The 23993-nt window shown below is 41.8% G+C and overlaps 1 protein-coding gene across 1 annotated transcript in view; it reads left to right on the top strand.

Annotated features, from left to right (window-relative positions):
* The window catches only part of TMTC4 (transmembrane O-mannosyltransferase targeting cadherins 4), a 95147-nt gene that overhangs the window by 4099 nt on the left and 67055 nt on the right, over positions 1 to 23993 (top strand). Inside the window, exons 3-5 of the mRNA XM_030568084.1 lie at positions 4079 to 4194; positions 7641 to 7857; positions 10922 to 11009. Coding sequence (XP_030423944.1) covers positions 4079 to 4194; positions 7641 to 7857; positions 10922 to 11009 — 421 coding nt within the window. The remainder of the gene's footprint in view (positions 1 to 4078; positions 4195 to 7640; positions 7858 to 10921; positions 11010 to 23993) is intronic.

Here is a 23993-nt window from a genome sequence, read left to right as displayed (position 1 = left end):
AGAGAGTGAGTCTCGTGGACCATCTTGCTTATAACAGTCCTGTGGCAACTACAACAATTGTCTGAGTAGAAAATAATATTAAGAAAGTATTTGTTTTTTTAAAAAGTCTTTAATGCACTGTGAATCTTGTTCTTTTTGAAAAACTATTTAGCCAATCATTGCTTACATCCCTTAGCCAGTTTTCAAACTACATGATTTTAAAGTATAACTCCTAAAATAGATGGTTTAAGATGTGGTCCTGCAAGATATTGAGTGTCCTCAGTTCCTGAGATACCTCCCATGGGGACATGTTATAACTTCCAAGAGTGGGCCCTTGGGTGGGGCCTGGCCTTATTCAAATGGTCCTTGTCTGATCTAGGAGGTATGAGTGATGGAGGTGGTAAAAGAGGCACATAGAAGCAAAAAGAAAAGGAATAGATACAGATACTGTACTCTCTTAGCACCAAAAGAATGAAGAGAAAAATACCATAGTGGTAGCCGAAAAACCTTCTGGAAAAAATATAATCTAAAGCAGAGGTCCTTTCAGAAGTGGTGTATCGAGTCTTCATTTATTCACTCTAATTTGGGGTTTTGCGTACCAGTAATACATTTTAACTTTTTAAGAAGCTCTCTTTCTATAAGTCTCTAATATATAACTAAACTATTGTTGTATGTAAAGTAAATAAGGTTTTTAAAATGTTTAATAAGCTTCATTTAAAATTAAATTAAAATGCAGGGCCCCCAAGACTAGTGGCCAGGACCCGGGCAGTGTGAGTGCCACTGAAAATCAGCTTGCGTGCCGCCTTCGACGCGCGTGCCATAGGTTTCCTACCCCTGATCTACAGTATTTTTTTCACAACAGAAAGTATAAAGGTGGCTACTGCAATTTGCCTTTCAGCAGCCCTCCAAATTATCATTGCTCAAATAAATCTGTAGTGTACTTGAGTAAGTCAGCCGTACCCTAAGCTAGAAAAATGTTGGGGCGGGGGGAATGTCTGCCAAATTGCAATGTAAATGCATACAAAGATTATAGAAGTGTCATTTTACAAATACAATACAAACTTGCAGAACCAGATTTTCCCAGGAGATGTATTTGAAGAATAATGATGCAATTTCATTTTCTTAAACTGACATTTAAACCAAGGCAATGGTGGATGTAGTTTGTTTCAATGCAATTTCCACACTTGTAATCTTCCTCCACTTCTCTCCACTTTTGCTTGACAAATGTTATTGTTTGTTTACCAGCATGCATCCACACAAATAAAAAAGGTGTGCTAAAATTCTGGCTGCGGGCAAGGACAAGAAACTAAATCAATTACTTAAATAACCTCATTCGTACTTATTCAGCTTGCATTTGAAAACTTGAAGATTTAATTTATTTCCCTATCTAAATCTTGACACATTCCTTTAGAAATTGAATGGGATTTTGGTGCCACTGAGACTTTATTAATAAAGGGGCTAGATAAATATATAGAAATATTAAATCAGTACCAAACATGTAGAGATGAAGGGTTATGAATTGGTGGGGAGGGAAAGTACCATAATAAAAGCTGGTTTTATTAAGCAAGGTACTGCATGCCATATTTTATTTTTCATGTGAAATACAGCTGATGAAGGCATTCTGTGGATCCACTGAACCTTGCTTTGCCAGTGTTTTCTTAGAGACCACACTGTGACCCTTTTGTTAACTTGCTAGCCCTTCCCTCACTTTCCTGATTTAATGAAATATATGTTGTTAGTTGGCCCCATGTCTACCCTATCATGGCGCATTCAGTTATTGGATTTTATTGGTGTTCAAGGCAGTTTTCCAGATGCTTCCTTATCATTTAAAACCACATTTTTACTGGTGCACAACAATGATTTGTCTTTATTTATTTTTTTGGCAAAACAAATCATTGGATTAGCAGGAATTTCAGACACAATGCATCTTTTTTGCAAACCATTATGTGGAAGAACTGACCCTTTTTAAAGCACTGCACCCTACTGTGCATAGGCTGCTGCTAATCAAATATTTAGGGATTCCTAGGTATCCACTTCCTGTTCCAGTGGAGAAAATCATACATAACTTTTCAAATAGATGTAAAGTTCTTACAGTTTAGGAAAAGCAAACAGTTCCTATTTTTTTTTTTTTTTTGTGTGTGTGTGTAATCCCGTGAAGGTGAACAAACTATTTTATGTAGCTTTCTCCAAACTTTCAGTGCTTGGTGATCAAGTTCTCTACTTCTTAGCTCTGGAGAATTCAGGTCATAAGTAAGTGGAATTGAATCACAAGGTATTTTTGGGTATTTTGCTTTGTCTGCTTGTTTCCTACTGAAGATAAAAAATGAACTCAGATAAAATTGTGCAAACTGTTTCCTAGCTGCAGCACTTAAAGACCATGCAAGACTTTTTTTTTTAATAGTTCGCGTTCTGTTTTATGAACATAATGTTGTTGAGTACTATTTCTTATGGTGGTTAAAATCTGTTAGCACACAACAAATATATTTTGTACCTCTTGTTACAATCTTGACATAAGAGATGGTATTCAGATTGTAATGCTTTATATTTTAAGAAATATTAGACTTTCTGATAGCTTTGCACATTCTATATACTGACAAGTTAATAGCAAACAATTGCAATGGAATGGAAAATCAAGCTGTAAGTGGCTTGCAGCAGATCATGGAGGAAGTCTATAGAAGAGCTGAGAATTGAACTCAGATCTCTACAGTCCATATGCAGTGTCTTAATCACATGAACATCCTTTCTCTCAGGTATAGGAATGCAGTGGAGTTGCAGCCTATACATCCCTGCTGAATTCAGTGCTAAACTTAGCCCTATGTATTGTTTAATAACCCTTAGAAAGTACAACACTTGGCTTCATGTGGTGATGGTGGAGTTATGGAGTTTTGGGTTTTTTGGTTTGTTTGGTTTGGATTTTTTACTACTGCGTTAGTTGACTGGGAAATAAGGTAAGCTATAGTTGATTGCACCCATAGTACCAGTTCTCCTATTGAACTTATTCTTTTGGTAGTGATATCTCACTCTTAGGTGCTCTCATGGTTTTGGATCAAACTAAGGGCACGTTTTGCTTTCATTGATGCCCCATGAGGTTCCACTAACATAAATCTGAGCAGAATTTGGTATGCTGTGTGTGTGGAGGAGAGGTATGGGAGCTCGGTGGAAGTAAGGTGGCCTCAGCAGAGCAGCTTCAATTATTGATGAATATGAGGCATGCTGTGCTGCTGCACAGAAATTTCTGAGAGGCTGTGTAGATATATCTGTATATAAAAACATATTTTTAAAGGGCTGCCTTTATGTCCATATGCGTTCTTCAGATTTTCACATAGTCTCCTATGGCACCATTTACAGTTGAAATAATCAAAATTACTTCCTTATCACCTTAGTTATGAGATTAAGCAAACTGTGCACATCACACTTTTTAAAAACCCTTACAAAATGGATTTTATTTTTCCTTCAGGATGGTACCTAAGAAATTCCTTTCTTAACTATTACTATGAATCTTCTTGTAGAGTGGTACATAGAGGAACTTGTCGGAAGCAAAGAGTGCTAGTTGAGTGGGGTTATGTGAAAATTAAGGAAGCCACCCAACAGGATTTTCAAAAGAGCTAATCACTGGTTGCCGTCTTTAGTCTTTGCTGTATATCTTTCTTGCTTTCATTAATGGTTCTCCTACTGGTGCTAGTAGAAAAATGACAATTTGCAACAGCTTTTGTTCTTCCTATTTCCAAAGATCCTAGCTCTAAAATAAGATATTATACAAAAATATATATTTTTAATACATTTTACACGAGAGCTGTTGGGTCAGAACATCAGCTGGTGGAAATCAGCATAGCTCCGTTAAAATTCATGAAAATATGCTGATTTATGCCATATGAGGATCTAGTCCACAATAATTAAAGGAATACAAGAGGGTATTGAAAAGGCTTGGAACTATCTATCAGGTTTCAGTAGCCAGTCACTAAATGACTTGATAGAAAGTGTTGTCTATAAAATATGGTCATAGTGGTGCCCATTTGCTTTGTATGTAACTGTTCTCTTTCCAACTGCTTTAACTAAACTGAAATGTTAACAATGTGGTGCTAAACGTGTGTCCTTTCAGGACCTCAGAGCAGAAACTCCACTTGGTGACCTGTGGCATCATGACTTTTGGGGCGGCAAACTCAGCAGCAATACCAGCCACAAATCATATCGACCACTTACTGTCCTGACTTTCAGGTGAGACCTGGTGCCGTGCCCATAGTGCTGCGTTTGGAGGTTTATTTTGTTAACTGACTTTTTGTTTTGGAAAATAAGAGACTTTGAGGAAAGTGAAATCTCTGCTGCAACTTACTTGCAGTACAGCTACTCCCTTGCTTAACTCCAAAGACCTGAGCTTGCAATAAGCTCCATGCAGGCGAACTCCCATGTCCCACAGCTTGTTGCAGGTTCGGAACCAAAGGGTGAAATTCACCCTTATGCAGAGGGCCAGCATAAGGGATTTAACTGATGCATAGACCTTGTGTTGGTGCTCTGCATAAGGGTAAATTCTGCCCAGTGGGAAGAAAAGTGGAGCCTGGATAGATGAGAACATTATTCAAAATTGTTTATATAATGTAAATTATATAATACTTCCTACTTAAATTTACTCCAGAGTCACGTTTAATATACCAAGAAAAGTATCCCCACCTCAGATTCTGTAATTGTCTTTTTTTTCTTTAATCACTAATGTCTGAGCAGCTTCCACAAATTATCAGTTTAAGGTCTGAAGACCCTTCTATGATCTAAATCAGTTTTCTCCCTTTCGCTCAATTTCTTCTTCCCTTTTTTCCTATGGCAAGAGGTGCTGTGATATTAAACAGTAAGAATGTAGCTAGAGAAATTTATTCATGTCACCAGAACCCTTTGGTGGAAGTAGACTGAACTGTAAACAGCCTGGTTGATGTATACATAGATTAAAAAACGAAACAAAGCTAAGTGCCCAGTTTTGTGTTTATCAGTCTATCTTAAGTATATATAGAACATCAATAATAGTAGCTTCTAATCTAGGTGCTAAAATGCACTGAGATAAGTATAAAACTAAACAAAAATGGGCTCTGTTCTCATTTTCCTGGGTTTGGTTGCATTTTGATCTCTGCCCATCTACTCTAACCTCAGCTTGACAGTTTGTTTTTTAACTACTCACCCCATCCCCCCTCAGATACAGTTTTAATATACACCCTTACTCTGATATAATGCTCCCCGATATAACACAAATTCAGATATAACGCAGTAAAGCAGCGCTCCGGCGGGGCGGGACTGCACACTCTGGTGGATCAAAGCAAGTTCGATATAACGGTTTCACCTATAACACGGTAAGATTTTTTTGGCTCCCGAGGACAGCGTTATATCAGGGTAGAGGTGTACTTTCCTGCTTATGTATTGATATATCTTTGTACAGATATTTTTGCTGTCTTATAATAACCATGCTGCCTCCAGTACAGCTCAGTGAATAGAGCACAGGTCTGGGCGTCAGTAGAACTGGGTTCTTTTCCCTGCTCTGCCACTGACTTGGGCAAGTCACTTTGCTTCTTTGTGCCTCTGTTTCCACACCCAGCCTTGTTCTTGTCCATTTAGGTTGTAGGCTCTTTGGGGCAAGGGCAATGGGACTTTCTCACAATGGCTAGATCGTAGACGTTCACAGTTTACAGTCTACGTGGGGATGGGGCGGAGGATGGATGTAGTTGCACTGTCATAGAAGCAGACCAGGGAGACTGAGTTCCATCCGTGCTCCCCATTTGCCTGGGAAAAGAGTAAGTAACTTCACCCTTGTCATAGAGCTGCTTATTGCTTGCTGTGAGCCTGGCCAGCCACTCCCCTTGGTGAGTAAAGGGGGCAGATCCAGGACTCCTCTCCACCTACTTGCTCTCAGCAGGGAGTATTGGGCAAGTATTCCCCTGCTCAATTTGTGACTCCAGCTGTAATGGTGAGAGAAGGGTCTGCATGGGACCTTACTTCTCTTTCCTCCCCTGCATGGTCAAAGAAGCACTGTGACCATGAACTGTGGGGTCCAATCTAGGCACCACTGTAATACAAATACAAATAATGTAAATGGCTGGGTGTTTGAAATGCCTATTACAGGCTTCCATATATTGCATAAAACATGCATTATAAAATGATTCCTTTCCTCCTGCGGCCTGTGAGGCTCATTTTGACTCCAATAACACCCTGGTTAATTTAAACCGAAAACGTACGCACAAGTATTTAAAAATGTGAAACCATAGAGGAACACGTGGAGGTAGCCAGTAAAATGCTATTTCCTCAAGCAAGAAATTGGCCTTCCCTAACTCTCTTAAGAGTTTGCTTTTATGTGTATTACACATTTATAACAGGTTAGATCATCATAATGAACTCCACTTAAGCCAAATGCAGGTTGGCTAGACATACTAGGTGAAATCCATTATCTGAATTACGTTTCTGTATGTTTTTAGCATATTGCTTGTATTATACAGAAAATTGTGGTACACTTTTTCCCCTTCAGCTTTCCTACCCAGAATAAGCTCCTACACTGAACTTTTATCCAAACAGCCTGACCAGTACTAATTCCCTCTCCCTCACCTCTCCAGCCTACTTTCCTGACCTCTTTCCACCCGCAGTCCCATTCCCTGTCCCCGAAAGAATCCACATACACCCTTTAAATAATAATATATGTTGTGCCTTTTCCTTGTGCAAAATCCCAGAGTACATCGTTTAACAGTATGTTTAGAGCACCACTGAAATGCAGCCACCACTGGGATAGAGAGTGAAAACCCAGCAGTGAGTAGGCCATACACACTGGAAAAATTTTGGCCAAGGATCCTGTGACCAATCTTTTTTTTTAACTGAAAGCTTCTTGGATCTTTAGTGTCTATGCAAGTCAGTTAGGACCTCAGTGTGTGAGCGATGTGGAGTTTTTTTTAAACATTTATTTTAAGGTACACCTCTACCCTGATATAACGCTATCTTCAGGAGCCAAAAAATCTTACCACGTTATAGGTGAAACCATGTTATATCAAACTTACTTTGATCCGCCAGAGTGTACAGCCCCGTCCCTCCGGAGCACTGCTTTACCACGTTATATCTGAAATTGTGTTATATCAGGTTTCATTATATCTGGGTAGAGGTGTATAATCTGAAAGAACAGTCTCATATTACACCATCCTTCCTGCTTGCACCCCGGGAACATTCATGTGCACACTCTCTGATGTTCAAAGATGCCCTCCAGGAGATTGGGCTGCTTTTCTGCAGGACTCTCCAACTTTCTAATTTTACACAGGCTTGAGTCCCAGAGCACTACTAGAACATGCAACTTTAAAGTTATGGCACCAACTGAGAAGCAGCCACAGTCGCTGTTTCCCATTTGGGATCTTGTAAAGGTAGTGGTTGTGCAAATTGGCACTGGTGTGAGGGATGGGTGTTGTTCCATAGGGAAATCCTCTGTCTGGGAAAGGATCAGGGCCTGGTAGCTGCAGGCTAGGAGCCTACAGGGATGCTTGAGATAGAACCATGGTAAGGTGGATGTGTTAGATATTATTTAAAATGTACTTTTAATATTAAGCTTCTCGTGCAATGGCTACTACTCTTTCTTCAGGAGTGTTTAGCTTTTCTTTGTGTGTCTCCAAGCTCTCCTCTGACTCCTTAATCTCAATGTTTTTGTTTTTATGTAGAATTAATTACCTTTTTGCTGGAGGCTTTCACCCAGTGGGTTTTCATGTCATCAATATAATACTGCATTGTGCTATCTCTGTATTAATGGTTGATGTCTTCTCGATATTATTGGGTGGGCTGCAATACAGCAGTAAAGGAAGAAGGCTAAACCTTGCTCCAAAAGCATCTCTTCTAGCTGCTTCACTATTTGCTGTGCATCCAGTGCATACTGAATGTGTAAGTACCTAATACTTAGATCTTTTTATAATGTTTTATATCTCCAAAGTTTCTGACCAACGCTAATTAATCCTGGAACATTCCTGTAAGTTGCACACTGTATCTGTCATTACTGCCCAGAGTATCTATTGTTACATTGAGAATCATGTAATATTATGGTTAATATGCCCACAAGTTAGTGATTTTTTTCAGAGCAAGTCACTATTTAGGGCATAAAAGGTAAAGTACAATAGATAAACACTATTCTTTCAGGCCATCCATCTTTAGTTAGTGGATAAAGAATACATTGCTGGACATGCTATCTCATGAACAGTAGAGGAGAGGCATGAATAAACTGCATGCCAGGGCTTAATCACTGTTAATTCCTTTCTTTGCTTTACATAAAGTGGAGTCTCAACTAGGAGCAGGGAGGTTATATGGCCTCTGTGTTTGGCACTGGTGCAGCAACTCCTGGAACACAGTGTCCAGTTCTGGTGCTTGCAATTCAAAAAAGATGTTGATAAATTAGAGAGGGTTCTGAAGTGAGCCATGCTAGTGATTAAAGGACTGGAAAACAAGTCATATGCCGATAGATGCAAGAGCCTCAATCTATTTAGTTTAACAAAGTGAAGGTTAAGGGACTGACTTGATTAGTCTGCAATAAAAATACAAAACAAAAATTTGATAGTGGCCACTTTAATCTAGCAGAAAAAGGAATAACAAAGTCCAGTGGCTGAAAGTTGAAGCTAGATAAATTCAGACTGAACTAAAGTGCACATTTTTAACTGCAAGGGTCAATAACCTTTGGAACAATTAACCAAGAGTTGTTGGATTCTCTGTTAATGGGAATATTTTAATTAAAAACTGGATGGTTTTTCTAAAAGAGAGGCTTTTTAGTTCAACAGTAGTTATTGGACTTAAGGTGGAATTAATTCAAGGAAGTCCTATGGTCTGTGTTAGGCAAAAGGTCAGATTAGATAATCACAAATGGTACCTTCTGACCTTAAAATTCATAAATATTCATAATCCAACAGGAGGCATTTTAACTGCCTTTCCACTGTAAATTATTAAAGAGTTTTAATTCTAACGTTCAGTCTGTGCCCTAGAAGTAAGTGCTCTTAAGTTTGGTACACGTTATTTTCCATACGCAGCAAAGGGATTTACTCCACCACTTGAGCCAGATCCTTGGCCCTGCTCCATCCCTTTTGCACAATGCCGATGGTGAAAAAGAAAGGGACAGCTATATTTTAAACAGCCTGCTGGGGAATTGCTGTTGTGCAGGGGGATCCTTATGTACAGAGCTCTACATCAGGCTTTCGTGTCCCCCACCCTTAGTAAGGGATGTGACCGGAGCATTTTGGCAATCTAGAGAACCATGGCTACTAGTGTAAAGTTACATGAGGGTGAAGAGTGCTCTTGGCTGTCCCAAAGACCAGATGTATGGCAAAAAGGTAGTGGAGAGCACTGCTTCTGTGCACCTGGGAATCCGTGAAATCTTAGTGCAGCCTGAACAATAGAATTACTACCTAGTCTTTGATAATGTAAACTATTACACATTTGTTTAAATTGGGCTCTAAATGTTACTAAGGCCCCAATTCTGCAAGCTAATCTGCATAGGCTCAGGGATTCTGTTTGTGTATATGAGCTTGCAGGATTGGGAACTATAAAATTTGTTTATATTTTGGAAAGAAGAACCTAGCATGCTGAAAAGAAACATGCCTTTTCTAAGATCAGATGGTGCACAGATGTACTTAATCTGCTAAACAATGAATTATAAATCTTTTACACTCAGTATTTTAACTATTACAATCAAGACATTGTGTGCTTCCAGAATATACATGCATGTGTTTCTCACCCCTCAAATAGCACCTCCCAGGAGGCTGAAAACTCAGTTGTTTTGAAATCATGACAACCCGTCTCTGAAATTATATGGCATGTTTTGACACATAACTGTGAAGAGTTTGTCAGTTTCCTGTTTTGATTTTTGATATGTTCAAAACCAAGGAATTTTAAAGCTTTCATATGTAAAATGGATATTGAAAAGTTTAGTCTTGGTAATGTCTGAAGATAAAAAATTTTATGTCAGTATGATTTTTCTGAGTAGCAGGTAAGTACTTCTGCTGTATAGTTTTCTTTTTTTAAAAAATAAAAAATGTGTTGAATTCTTCCTGTTCAAACACAAGTGATTAAAATATTACCTATTGCATGGAACTTTGATAGCTAGTTTGATTGTAAAATTAAAACTGTGTGTTGCCTTGAGACCAGAGGCTGTGGGCCTGATTCTGTGCCTCTGTCTCACACATGGAGTGCTGTTGAAGTCAATAAGACAGTAGGTATTAGAGGATCAGTCCCTTTGCTGTAATACATTGATATTTATTTCTAGAACTGATTCTTTTACGTCATTAGCTGATAACAGTTCCTGAAACAGAACAGCACTTTGACTTCCACCTTCAAAGCGCATTACAGCCATTGAGTTAATCCTCACAACATGCTTATGAGGTAGAGAAATACAATTATCCTTAATTTACAGATAGAGAAACTGAGGCGGGGGTTAAGTGGCTTGTCCAAAGCCACACAGGGGTTCTTTCAGATCTGGAATTAGAATTCAGCAGTTTCTTTCCCAAAGGCCTGAATTAAAAGCTCGTTTGAAATCGGGGGGATCTTTCCATTGACTTCAGTGGGCTTTCGTTCAGTCCCCTGTTCCTACACTCAAGCCACTAGACCTTTCAGCTCTCGAAAATTCTATTTAAGTGATGCAGTTTACTCATATCAGAGTAGCACAGCCTTGCTCCAGAGTCTGCATTTCACTCTGAACCCTGTGCTTTGCCCAAGAGAAGACTAGAGAACTCCACTGAGGAAGCGGGGGAGGCGTTTTCTGTCAACAAACAAATATTCCTCCAAAACCAGGGAAAATGCCCATAGTCTTATAAAGTTTATTAAAACAATATACAGAAATGGAAGTGACTCAATGTTATGTCCGTTTCATATTTTCAGTGAATTATATTTCTACGTTTCCTCACATATTAAAAATATTTTTTAAAGAAAAAAACAAAGTAAATCCTTTTTTCTTTTTCTTTTTTCAAAGGTTGCAGGGATTGTTGGCAGAGCAGACCTGCTGTGTGCCCTGTTCTTTTTGTTGTCTTTCCTTGGCTACTGTAAAGCCCTTAGAGAAAGTAAGCATTATGTTTGCCTCTTTTGTGTAATTTATTATTTTTATTCATAGCCTCTGTAAAGTACAGTAAACTAAACCATCAGCTTGACATGAGCTATTTTTACTGCTGTTTAAATTCTCAGGAAATACAGAAGATCTATTTTAACAGGTATATGCCATTAAAGGACATGGGAGAAACTCTATACCTGACTCCTGTTGTACATTACATTAGAGACACATTTTATGTAAAAGATTTGTTTTGTAACAGGGCTTATTTTTTATGAACATAAAAGAATAAATCAGTTTAACCTGATTATATCTCTGGGTATGAAATGACAGACTAACTTTCCAATTTTAATCTTTTTGCCATGCTTGTCAACATTATGCTGGGATTGTTTACACAGAATGAACTTTATAAGCCTTACTTGTTTTTTAATATACAGCCAAGTCCTGCTCACTTTACTTACGTGACTAGTCTTTCTGAATTCAGTGGAAGTGCTCGTTCATTTACCCCCTTTTTGATCCAAGCAGCTAAGGTTCAGAGTCCTGGAAATGTTCCGTTTGGGAGAAAAGGTTGATGATGGAGTCTGTCTTTTTTTTTTTTTTGATGCAGCATTGATACATGCCTTATAAATAAACAAATCCTGCTTGTCCAAATGCAGGAGGAGACAAAGGCAAAAGGAGAAAGTTTCTTAGCTTATGGGCCCAAGCTTATTATCAGCCAGCACTCTGATCCAGACAACTACTACTCTTGGGGTCATACCATGCTTACAGGCTTCACCTTGGATTTCTTCAGGTGCGCACGCACTCGCTCTCTTTCTCTCTCTCTCTCACTCACATACACACTCCCCGTACGCAAAACAATACTCAGCAAAACTCCCTGTGCTCACACAATCCAGGACTCCTGGGCAGGTTCATATAACCCTTTTTTCTTAGCTGCAGGTTTGTGATTAATATATCATTACAATAATGTTAATTAATGGGTGCAAATGCACCCTCCAATATCAAGGTTTTAACTCAACTTAGAACAAGGTTTCAGCAAGCTCATAACGTGTTTAAGGTGTACTGAATTTGGCCCATAGACTTTAGTTCACAGCACCTGTATTATTTTAACATGTATAGACCTTTCAGAGACTCTCTTCCAAGTGAGCTTTGCTGTGGTATTTGATCTGGAAGTAATTTGGTGGTACAGATACTTTGCTTTGAGAAAATATCTTGTGGCCCTATTTAACAGAGGTGTCTGATCATGAAGTTATACGTATGTGTACAGAGCGTTGAAAATCTGGCTATAGCATCTTAATGTGCCTCTGCCAGAAATGTGGGTGGGGTTAAGGCCCTATTTAGTGGCTCTGTGAGTGCTGTGGTAGAAGAATTTTGTTATAATACTTCTCTGAGATATGATAGCCTGCTGGCCACATAAATTATTTTTAATGGCTGCTGTTCACTTCTAAATGTTTGTGTAGCTAGTGACTATGCCAACTAAACTGAGCTTAATCAAGAAACTCTACACCATAACGCTCACAATGAATAGTCCAGACACCATCTTATATTTTCTATTTACTTCTCTCACTACATATTTGTGTCAGGAAAGGTCATTGGAGGTTTTAAAGAACAAGTTAGATAAACACCTGTCAGGGACCGTCTAGGTAAATATACTTAATCCTGCCTCCGTGTGGGGGGATGGGGTAGATAATCTCTTGCGATCTCTTCCAGATCTACATTTATGTGATTCTATATGCTATATTTCCCTGCAATCACTCTCTACTAAATCAAATAAATTAAAGAAACTTTGTGCATGCAGTAAGACCCTATATGGACTTTTCTGCCAGTTTGTTGATGCTGGTAGATATGTGGCAGAGAGAGAATGCTACTAGAAGAACACAGGAACAAAAAATTAGCATGACTCTTGGAGACTTTAAAATAACAATTTTACTATGATGAGTAGACTGAAAATTATTGAAAAGAATGTTTAGGGTCCGATCCTACATATTCTGAATATCTGTGCAATACAAAAAGACTAGCCAGGCTTTTTAAGAAGCCTTGGTTACTTAGCCACCTTGTGCAGAAACCTCTGGCCAGCGATGTAGTGGGGGAACCCTTCCTTGTGTAGAGGATATACAGGGTACTGCTTGGACAATCTACTGGAAACGATGAATTGCAGACATTGCAGATAACTGTCTTTATGGTACTACTGACAGGAGAAAGAAAAAGTAAAGCTGGAGAAAAATTCCATGGAAGAAACAGTCTCATCTTTCCTTAACCTCATCATTGTCCCTTGAGATGGGAACTCTGTTTTCTGAAGCAACGTCTTGTGATGGGCATGGGGCTAATCTTTGAAAATGCAGGCTCTTGTGCTTTTAGCAGGCTCCTATAGAATACTTAAAACAGTGTGGTGTGTGGGATAGATGTGGCATTACATCAATACTAGTGGCCTTCTAAGAATATTTAACCTTAACAGATATAGTTATTCTTTATTAAGCTGGTTTATCAGGGAAAGCCCAATCTGCCTGCCGTTTATCTTCCAGGCCAATTCAGCTCTCCGAAAGTTCATAATGGCCCTCACCACACCACCTTTGGCACTGTTTGGGGAAAGCAACTGAGGCTTTCTTCATGCCCAAGAATTGTATCCAAGCTTTCTGCTCATGGCTCTCCCAAAATCTGATTTCAGTTGCCTTCTCCTAGGAGCCTTTTGTAACTGCCTCAGCTCATATATCACAGATTTAGTCTGGGGAGTCATAAATGAGGGAATATTTGTTAAAGGTGTAGTGAGATACTGTGGAAAGCAGTAGCAGGCCGCATGGAAGTTGGCAGGAAGAGCAAAGGTGCAGGAGAATGCTCTGACCTCTAGGTTACACACACGTTGGCACAGGCTGGTGGTGCTCTTAAAGCAGAGTTCTAGTCTGAAAAGTGACTGTAAAATGCCAGTGTATGCATTGGTGTTTGACTGGCTTTCAGAACAAACGTAGTTTTTTGTAAGGAAAAAGATGTGGGTTCCGCTCTGCCCCCACCAAATATCCCTGCAAACTCAGCCTCCTTAGACTCAAGCTGGGTTCCTTCTTTCCACACACCTTCGCCAGTAATAAAGATGACCCAGTTAGGCCCTCGGTGATACTTGTGGACCCATTGCCTTAGTGAGTTTTCACACTGATCAGAGTCTGAACAATTCTGCTGATATGCTAGCTGCACAAGTGAGTGTGTACCCTGGGGGTCAGGCACACTTGTGCAGCCAGCGCTTTAGTGTCCACTGCAGTGTTCTCGCTTCTTTTTTTAAGAGAGAGAGCTAGCGTACAGCTGGTGCTGCAGCTGAACTGCAAATCACACCACTGGCTGCAGTATAGACGTCCCCTTAACTGTGGTGGTTCTGTAGGGCATGCAGGGGTGAAAATCCATAAAAACATCTTTTTATCTCCAAGGTAAGCGCATATGACTGAATATTTAGAAAGAACAGACCTGTTAAGCAATAAGATGTCTTTTTTACATTTTTGGGAGTCAGACCTGAAAAGGTCCAGAGAGGGAGCGGAAAAGCAGGAGAAGTTGTCAACCTGGAAAACTTTCAGGAGAGAAGAATGTTTTTTGCAGTTTGTTTTATTCTGGCACGCTTGTTTAGTTTGGTTTACTTGTGACTTTTATCTAGATTGTCGGACAGACAGACTCTGATTTAACTGGAGTCTTTTGTATTACATTTAAGAAAAATGCATCAAGATACAGGGTATAATTATGTCTTGTGTTCCAGGTCTAAATTTCTCTCACTCCTTTTCATGGTATTTGATGTCACTAGAACTCCTCCAGAAAATATTGTATTTGCATGGCTACTAATCCATTTTCTCATTCTCTCCCTCTATTTTAAAACACATTTATCTGGGACTGAAAATCTACTCTGGCTTTTGGGAAAAGCAAGAGCTGACAACTGTTAGGATATAGTAGATCCTGTAAGACAATTGTAAATTATTTACTTTAAGTTGTTTGAATTTTAATATGCTGTACTTAGGGGAATTAATAAAGAGATCTGTAATGTTCATCCTGCCTTGCTTTGTCCTCAGCCCTGTAATCAATCCTGTCGTGGATGTTTTGCTCTGTGGATTTGCGATAATTGTGTGATGTGGGATGATATTAACTTGAGATTCACTGCATGTGAATAATATTTGGCCAAGATATTAACCAAATGATCATACCCTTCATTCCTATATTGTGCACCTGCTAAAAGTGACTTTGTTCTGCTTTTGCTCTTTATTCAGAGTTTCTGGTTAATATTCTTTTCCACCCACCACTTGCTGTCTTTAATGTGGTATAACATTCAAAGTAAAGTAGAGTGATGTGCATTTGCGTGGTTCTACTGCTCATACTTTGTTTAGACAGGAAATATTCATCTCTTCTACATGAAGATTACCGTTATAATATTGAAGCAGACTTTGTCTCTGTTAGCTGTTTTGCAGTTGGCAGATGACTGTTCTTTTGCCATTAAACACTTGGGGCCTGATTTTTAAGAGAGGTGTGTGTGCAGATCATGTGTCTGCACATCAGGTGTCTCCTATGTGCATGGCTAATTTTGAAAATCTCAACCCTGTTTTATTTCTCCACTTCCTGTCTAAAATAAATGTGTAGCTTTTCTATGTAGTATGAAATGAGTGGCGCATTTCTCCTCTGACATGGTTGTAGGTGAATGATCGATAGGGCTCCATATCTGTCACGGATTCCATGACTTTCCGCAACCTCTGTGACATCTGCAGCGGCTGGTGTGGCTGACCTTAGGGCTGGCCCCAGTGACCACCCAAGCACCAGCTGAGGTGGTGGGAGTAGCTGCAGCTCAGCGGCTCCCAGCAGTGGCCCCGGGGGTGGCCAGAGCAGCAGTGGTTGGGTGGCTCTGGGGGCAGTTGGAGAAGCTGCTGCTCAGTGGCCCCTGGCAGCTGGTGCCGCTGTCTCTGTCTCTCCCCTTGCCCCAAGCAGCAGGCCCCATCCAGCCCCCCAGAGCAGCGCACATCCCTCCCCAACTAAGATTTAATCAGGGGTATTTATAGTAAAAGCCCTGGATAGGGCATGGGTGTGAATTTTTGTTTATTGCCCATGACCTGAACATGACTTACTAAAAATACCCAGGACTAAATCGTAGCCTTAGTGATAGATGAAGTGATTCCCTTGTAAAGCAGTTTACATTTATATACTTAGATTAGGGATTCTTGAGATACATGGGTCCTTTAGGACCTCAAAAGGCCATGGCACTCCCTGTTCTAGTTTCATCACTAAGGGTATGTCTATACTCTGAGCTAGAGGTGCAAGTCCCACTCGAAGATATACTCGCCCTAGCGCTCACCACGCTAGCGTGCTTACAAGAGAGGGTGGCTGTGGCAGGTTAGCTGCACTGAGCATGCATGCAGGGTCCTGGATGGGTTGATGATGGGGGTGGCTAGCCCCTCCCACAGCTCATGCTGCTGTGGATAATAAAATAATTAATTGGAGATAGGTATATCTCCTAGAACTGGAAGGAACCTCAAAAGGTCATCGATTCCAGCCTCCTGCCTTCACTAGCAGGACCAAGTATTGATTTTTGCCCCAGATCCCTAAGTGGCCCCCTCAAGGGTTGAACTTGCAACCCTGGGTTTAGCAGGCCAGTGCTCAAACCACTGAGCTATCCCTCCCCCTGTGCATCCACCCCCCTTTAGGGCATGTGAGTGTGTCTGCTTGAACTGGAAATCACCCCTGCCCCCAGCTCGAAGTGTAGATGTCCTAAGAGAATATGTAGCTGAACTGAACAGCGGTGCTAGATGGAGCCAAAGAACTGGAGATGAATGAAGAGGTCTTGGTCTTAGGAAATATGTGAAGTTAAATTCCAATTACAGATACTAACCTGGTCTCTTTGGACCAGTGAGTAATGGACAGGTCTTTTCTTGAGGAAGGAAAGAAGGAAACTACACATGGTAACCAGAGGGCTGTGGGTTGTTTTATGTAGCTGGGTTATGCACTCTAGGTTAGTGGTTCCCCACGTTTTATATTGGTGACCCTTTTCACACAGCAAGCCTCTGAGTGCGACCCCCTTTATAAATTAAAACACTTCTTTTTATATTTAACACTATTATAAATGCTGGAGGTGAAGTGGGGCTTGGTGGGGGAGACTGACAACTCATGATCCCCTGAGGTGTCATGACCCCCTGTTTGAGAACCCCTGCTCTTTGTTCCTTGTTTGGTTGACCCGCCCAAAACCTGAGTGGCTTATTGGTTCAGGACATTGCTTGACTTTTTTTCTCTTGTTGAACCATAATAATAAATGTGAGGTCTCTCCAAAAGAGAAGTTAACTTTGCTTTCTTAAGTGCTGCGGTATGTCCCCTCAAAAACATGACTGCTGTCACCTTAAAATCCAAGCTGTCCATCAGTTGAGTAGAAAAGCCTAGGCTCAATTAATTCCACAGTGTGGCGCATCCGGTGTATGCAGAATTACTTAGAAATGTTCACCCACCACAGCAATCAATGGATGACCATCCCATAGTGGTTTTTCTCCAGCTCAGGTGGGTTGGTCATTCAGTCACCTGGACTCTCGCCCTTATTCTTGTTCTAAGAAGCAGCAATATTAAGATCTCTTTATGTATAAGTACAAAACACTGCATTGAATTCCAGCTTTTTTAACAGGAATTTAATGCACACTTTGTTTCTTTGGCTTATGTACAATTGCACTATGCCCACTCACAATATGGTGTACTGCTTTCAACTGGGTACAGGTGCTAACCAAAGATTGGTTTCCTTTTTCTGACAGAAGATCTTAGTGGGAAGCAATGCAATGTTAAGGGAATGTGCTTCATTAAATTGATTACCTTGGTTGGTATGTATGTATCTTATAATAATTAGCGCTTATACTTTACAATGTTTTACATTTTCAGAACGCTGTTCAACAGTTAATTGACAGCATTGCTAAGTGCCTTTCTTCTGGATCCTTTTTCCAGCCTAGCTCACTACTGACACTTCTGCAGAAGAATAAAAATTATTGATCCAAGGAAAAACACAAGAAAATATATATTTAAATCTTACAGTACAGTACTGTCCTTTTGAAAGAGCAAAAGGAAATAAAGGGACGGGAATTGCATTTATAAAGGAGAGGAACTTGATTTTTATTTCTCTTTTCATGCTGAGTACTTTCAACATCTAGGAGTGCTTGTACTTAACCAGGTTGTATCTGGAATGCTGAGATGATTCTGGCTTCTGAGAATCAAGGTGTGCCCAAGAAGTAGTCTCTGCTTCTTGTGTATATAAGAGAGCAAAAAAAAAAAAACAACAACAAATGTAAAATAGGTGTGACCTTAGCATATATCTGGGACTGGCAATACGAGCTGGAAACTTGAGCTGGTTTTCCCTTGGCCTCTGGCATTACAACACGATAGGAGCACACATCCATGCTCAGGGGAAACATGAGCTTTGTCTTACTTCATGTGGAAATTTTGCCCCCCATATGTATGTGATGAGGATAGAAGGATGGAGGAAAATAATCTTGTTCCATTGTGGCTATCAATTTGAAAACTTTCTTTGTAGTAGTAGATACTCAAACATGAAATTACTCATCTTGAGGCTTTTAATTTTGAATTTGTTTCATATTCATCATATTACAATAGCACTTGGAGAGCCCAGGATTTGGGCCATTTTATGTGAGATGTTCTGTTTACATGTACCCATGTACATGTATCTCTGTCCCAAAGATCTTAATTTAAAGCGAAAACCTGGACAAAGGGTGGGAGAAAGGAAGTGTTATACCCCCATTTTACATATAGGAAATCAAGGCACACAGAGATCAAGGGTCACAACAGGAGTCTGTAGCAGAGCTTGGGAGCTTTGAACTCAATATCCTGAGTCCTAGTCAAATGCCTTAATCATAAGATCATCCTTCCTCTCAAGTAAGCAGAGTTGTTCAGTTTCCTAAGTCTATATTTCCATGCTGGACTGGAATAACCCTTCAGTGGGGTACGTACTGAGCCAAACGCATCCCTGGGTTCACTCATCCAAAATCTTCAGCATAGTTACCCCAAAGATGAATTTGGCTTGTTTTTATGTTTGTTTGTATACTATCTGTATTTCAAATAAAGTCCTTTCTGTTTGGCTGAGACTATCTGGGTGGTGTCAGGGATCAGGGTCTGCAGCAGAAGCAGTCTACTGGCAGAAGCAGTCTACTGGCAGAAGCAGCAAGTACAGCTGGCTACTTGATTGACGATACCATATGATTGGTCAGGAAGGGTGGCTGACTTTTAAGCCCCGCAGCAGCTCTCTGCCTGCTCAGTGCATATCATGCCTGCTGCTGCACTTGCTCCTGTTCCAGTTCCTGCTTCCAGTCCCTGCTCTTGCTCTGCTGCGCTCTAGCCCTGATTCCCATTTGGCTCCTACCTCTCCAGAACTGATCCTCTGCTCTTGCTTATGACTCTGGTTGACCCTCAGTCTCTGGCATTCAGCTCCTGTCCACCTCTGACTTACGACTGATTACACTTTGGCATTTGGCTACTGATTCTTGACTCGTTCCTGGACTTTGCCCACCCTGGACCCAGCTGTAATCAGTAGACTGAATTTTCCCTTTAACTATTAGGCCATACTGCCCATGGCCCAGTCTCTAACCGTTGTAGCAGCCTCCCAAAATAACAAGGCTAGGGGTCCATCTCGCTGACATAGATCTCACCCAGGCTAGTCCTTCATTAGCAGAGTTGGTAGGAGCTCTATGAAACTTGCAGGCGCGGGGGGCATCAGCAGGTGCCCCAATTCCAGCACTCTGCGAACTGAAGATCCTGCTGCCAGAAAAATATGATTATGATCGCAGCCAATTCTGAGCCTTCCTGAACCAGTGCTGACTCCTGTTCTTATGTCCTCTTTGTTCCCTACCGACCAGGCTTGGGTTGAGCTTATTAGTTTACTGACTGGGGAAGTCTTGGCTTAGGCATCTGCCATTTTGGAACAGTCCTGCCCTCCTGGGCCAGTTAGAGGGGTTTATTCAAGCAGTGTTCGTGATCTTTGCTGACCCTCACTGCTCTTGAACTGCCAAGGCTAAACTTCAAGTGCTGCGGTAGGGGTGTTGATTTGTGGCCAAATACATAGCCAAATTCCACCATCTGTCCATGGATGCTGAATGGAACGAGGCAGCACAGCGCCACCATTTCTGCCTAGGATTGAACGAAGCTGCTGAAGATGAACTGGTGTGGTTCAAAGCGCCATCTAGTCTAGACATCCTGAATAATTTGTGCATTCAAATTGACAGCCAAGCTGTGCTATGAGCATGGTTAAACCCTCTGAACTCTGCCTACACGCTGGACTCTTGACTCTTCAACTGTGCAGTTCGCTCCAGAACTCAGGTGGTTTGACCAGGTCTGCCCACGTCTACCTTTTCTAGAGAAGCACAGACGCAGAGTGTCAGAGCTGTTCTTATATTGCAGATACTTCACAGTGTTATGTCCAGCAAAGATCATGCTGGTCATTGGGTCAGGAAGATGCCAGGCCCCAGCCTCGATAAAGTAACCTGTGGTGGACCACTCTAATCCCTCCTTTGGAAATTCTTGGCTCCCACATGCCATTGTTGGGACAACAGCAATCACGATTCAGCGTCTGACATCCCTCCGACTGCCACCGCAGATCCAGTTTTCTATGAGTCCCAAGATCTACCTGGAAGCTCTAGTTGATTCGGGGGCCTTGGACAATTTTCTGGCCTGGGACTTCAAGGCCCAAGTGATTCCTACTCTGTGCAAGAACTTTCTGGATCTTGTGGAAACCATTGATGCTTTGCTCCTGTCCTTGGGCATAGTAATTCTCCAGACCATTCTCCTAACAATTGTTTCTCTCCACGGGCATTGGGGAAACACTCTAGTGTGAATTAATTTGGGCCCCTGCTCTGTGGTCATCTCGGTCTGCCTGGCTATCTGCACATGACCCCAACATCCACTGGCAGAAAGAGATGATATGTTTCTGCTTGCAGTATTTCCTGCAGCCCTGTTTCCCAGAAGCCAGTAAGAGGACTAGTACTCTCTGCAGCTTGTGCCATGAGCTGGGGAATCCTTACTCTGCATAAGCAAGCTCACAGGAGTGAAACATGCCAGGCCTGCCACAGACCAGTCTGCTGCTGTCATGATACTGCTAAAATATTATGACCTCACTGATATATTCAACAAAGGAAACGTGGATGCCCTGGAGATATGACTGTCTGTCAACCTCCAGCCCGGAGCTGAGACTCGCTTCCATTGTATATGGAACCTGCAGAAGGAGTTCATCCATCCATCCATTCACGTTCCAGGCCGGGGCGTCATTCTAGTTTAAGAAGGAGGATGGGTCCTTGCAGCCCTGCATTGATTACTGGACACTAACAAGGTGACTGTTGGGAACTGCTATCCACTCCCTCCCATTCATGAGCTCCTAGACCATCTGTGCTTTGTTTCTCTTTTTATGAAGCTAGATCTGTTTTGGGTCCTAGAATCTGGTATGTCTGTGAGAGGGAGATGAATGGAAGACTGCATTCTGCACTCGGTATGGCCACTTCTAGTACCTTGTCATGCCAGTTGCCCTGTGCATCCCCCAGCGACCTTCCAGCATTTTATTCATGACATCTTTTGGGACATAGCGGATCAGCTCGTCATTTACTGATATCATCCTCCTCCTCTCCCCCCCCCCCCCCCCCAGGATCAGGTATGTCATGACCAGCACATGCAAAGTGTCTTGAAAAAGCTTTGCCTGAATTATCTGTATGCCAAGCTGGAAAAATGCCAGTTTGACCAGAACACAGTAGAATTTCTGGACTATGTCATCACCCATAATGAACTGGCTATGGATCCATGTAAGGTGGCAGCCATCACAGACTGGACAGTACTAAAAGAAGTCTGCAGAATACAATGCTTTCTGGGCTTTGTCAATTTCTGTAGGAGATTTATCAAGGGGTTCTCTGTTGTGGGTGCTCCAGCACAACTTCCATGTTAGGCAGCATTGTTTATTTCCAGAACCACAGACTGCATTTGATCGCCTAAAGCAGAGATTCGTCTCAGCCTCCATCTTGATCACCTAAACCCAGCCAGACCATTTGCAGTGGAGATAGATGCTTTAAGCTTTGTGCTGGGACCAGTTCTCACTGATGGCTAGCTTCATCCTTGTGCCTTCCATTCATGCAGATTTATGACATTTTAGACAGTTATTGAAAATTGAAGTGGCTTTTGAGGACTGGTGTCATCTCCTGGAAGGTGCTAAATTCTCAGTCCATGTTCTTACTGATAAGAACTTGGAATTCCTTAAGACAGGTCGGCCCTTGAACCAACAGCAGGCCTAATGGTGTCTCTTCTCTACTCTTTGATTTCATGGTCACCACCTGCACCAGAACAAGGAATGGGAAGGTGCAAACGTTATCTAGAAAGGACAAGTGTTACAAGCCTGGCATGGAAACCCCATTCATGATCCTCAGACCTTAAAATTTTATTGTGGAGTGTGGTGCCGGCAATCTGATTCCCTCCATCGGGTCCCTGTTGCCCAATGAATCATTTGCAATTCAAATCCAGTGGGCCCTAGAAGATACCAGCCGTCAGACTGACTTGGCGTTCACGTGCCACAATGGAATCCTCTACCACGAGGAACACATCTATGTGGCTGAGGGACCATCCAGGCTCCATGTCCTATGATTCTGCCATGACACTCCTCTGGCAGGCCACTTTGGCCAATTTAAGACCCAGGACCTGGTGTCTAGAAGCTTATGGTGGCTAGCCTGGCATGCTTCTGTAGCAACTTATGTGAGGTTCTGTGATCTCTGTGCCTAGACAAAGACCCTTGTGTCAGACCACTGTCTCTCCTGCAGCCCTAGCCCACGCCATCTCATCCCTGGACTTTCTTGTGGAACTGCTGCCCTTCTAAGGACACACTACAATTCTAGTGGTAGGGGATCTTATGAAGATGCTGCATTTTGTACCACATTTAGGGCTTCCACAATGCCTGAGAGACAAGCCTTCCTTTTTGAAGAAAATATCTTTTGCCTTTCTAGGTTACCAACAACCATAATTTCTGATTGTGGATCCCAGTTTTTCTTTTTTTGGCAGGAATTCCTGGGCCTTCCAAGAATTGACAGCTGTACCTTGAGTGCTTACTACCCAAAAACCAACGGTCAGCTGGAACAGATCATTCAGTTTCTGGAGTAGCACCTACACTGCTTTCTTAATTACCGTTGCTTATCTTTCACAGGAATCACCTACAACAGTGCCACGCACATCTCCACCCAACAGTGCCCCTTGGTTTGCTAAGCATAGATTCCACTTTTGCTTCCCCCCAAGATCCTCACCAAGTCCCTGGTGCCTGTCATTTCTGACCTTACTGCTTGCATCCATCAGGTGCACCAAAAGCTTAGACGCTGGCTAGAAGAAGCTAAGGCAGCCTACCAACTATATGCCAGTCTGCACTGTCAGCCAGACCCTAGCTTCTCAGTAGGGCATAAGGTCTGGCTGTCTGCCCAGAACCTTAGATCTACTCACCTGTCTACGAAGCTGGACCACCAGTACTTGAGAGATTATGGAACAGATTAATCCAGTAACCTTCAGGCTGCAGCTATTGGAATCCTTTCAAGGACTGTCCCGTATCTCCCTGTTAAAACCACATACTGAAAATCCCTTTCACAGCCCGACTCCACCGATAACCAGTGAAGAATAGGAACAATACACAGTATGGCAAATTTTGGATGGTCACGGACTATGGTGAAGGCTTCAGTAATTAATTGACTGGGAGGGATATGGCTCAGATTAATGCTTGTGGGAATCTGGGGAACATATCCATGACCCTGACCTGCATGCTTTTCACTGCGCCTGGTTGAAGAAAACAGGTCCCAAGGCCCACAGGGGGGAAGTGGATGGGGGCTATTTCAGGAAACAGGTCCTGCAACAGACTCAGGCTCCTGGGACGGCAATAAGCGAAGCTGGCCTGCAACAGGCTACCTGATTGATTGCATCATCTGATTGGTCAGGAAGGGCAGCTGTCTGGCTTTTGTACCCAGCAACATTAGCTCTCTGGCTGCTCAGTGGATATCAAGCCTGCATC

Source organism: Gopherus evgoodei, chromosome 1 (assembly GCF_007399415.2).
Source record: "Gopherus evgoodei ecotype Sinaloan lineage chromosome 1, rGopEvg1_v1.p, whole genome shotgun sequence".
Taxonomy (NCBI): Eukaryota; Metazoa; Chordata; order Testudines; family Testudinidae; genus Gopherus; species Gopherus evgoodei.
This window is presented reverse-complemented; position numbering and strand designations above follow the sequence as displayed.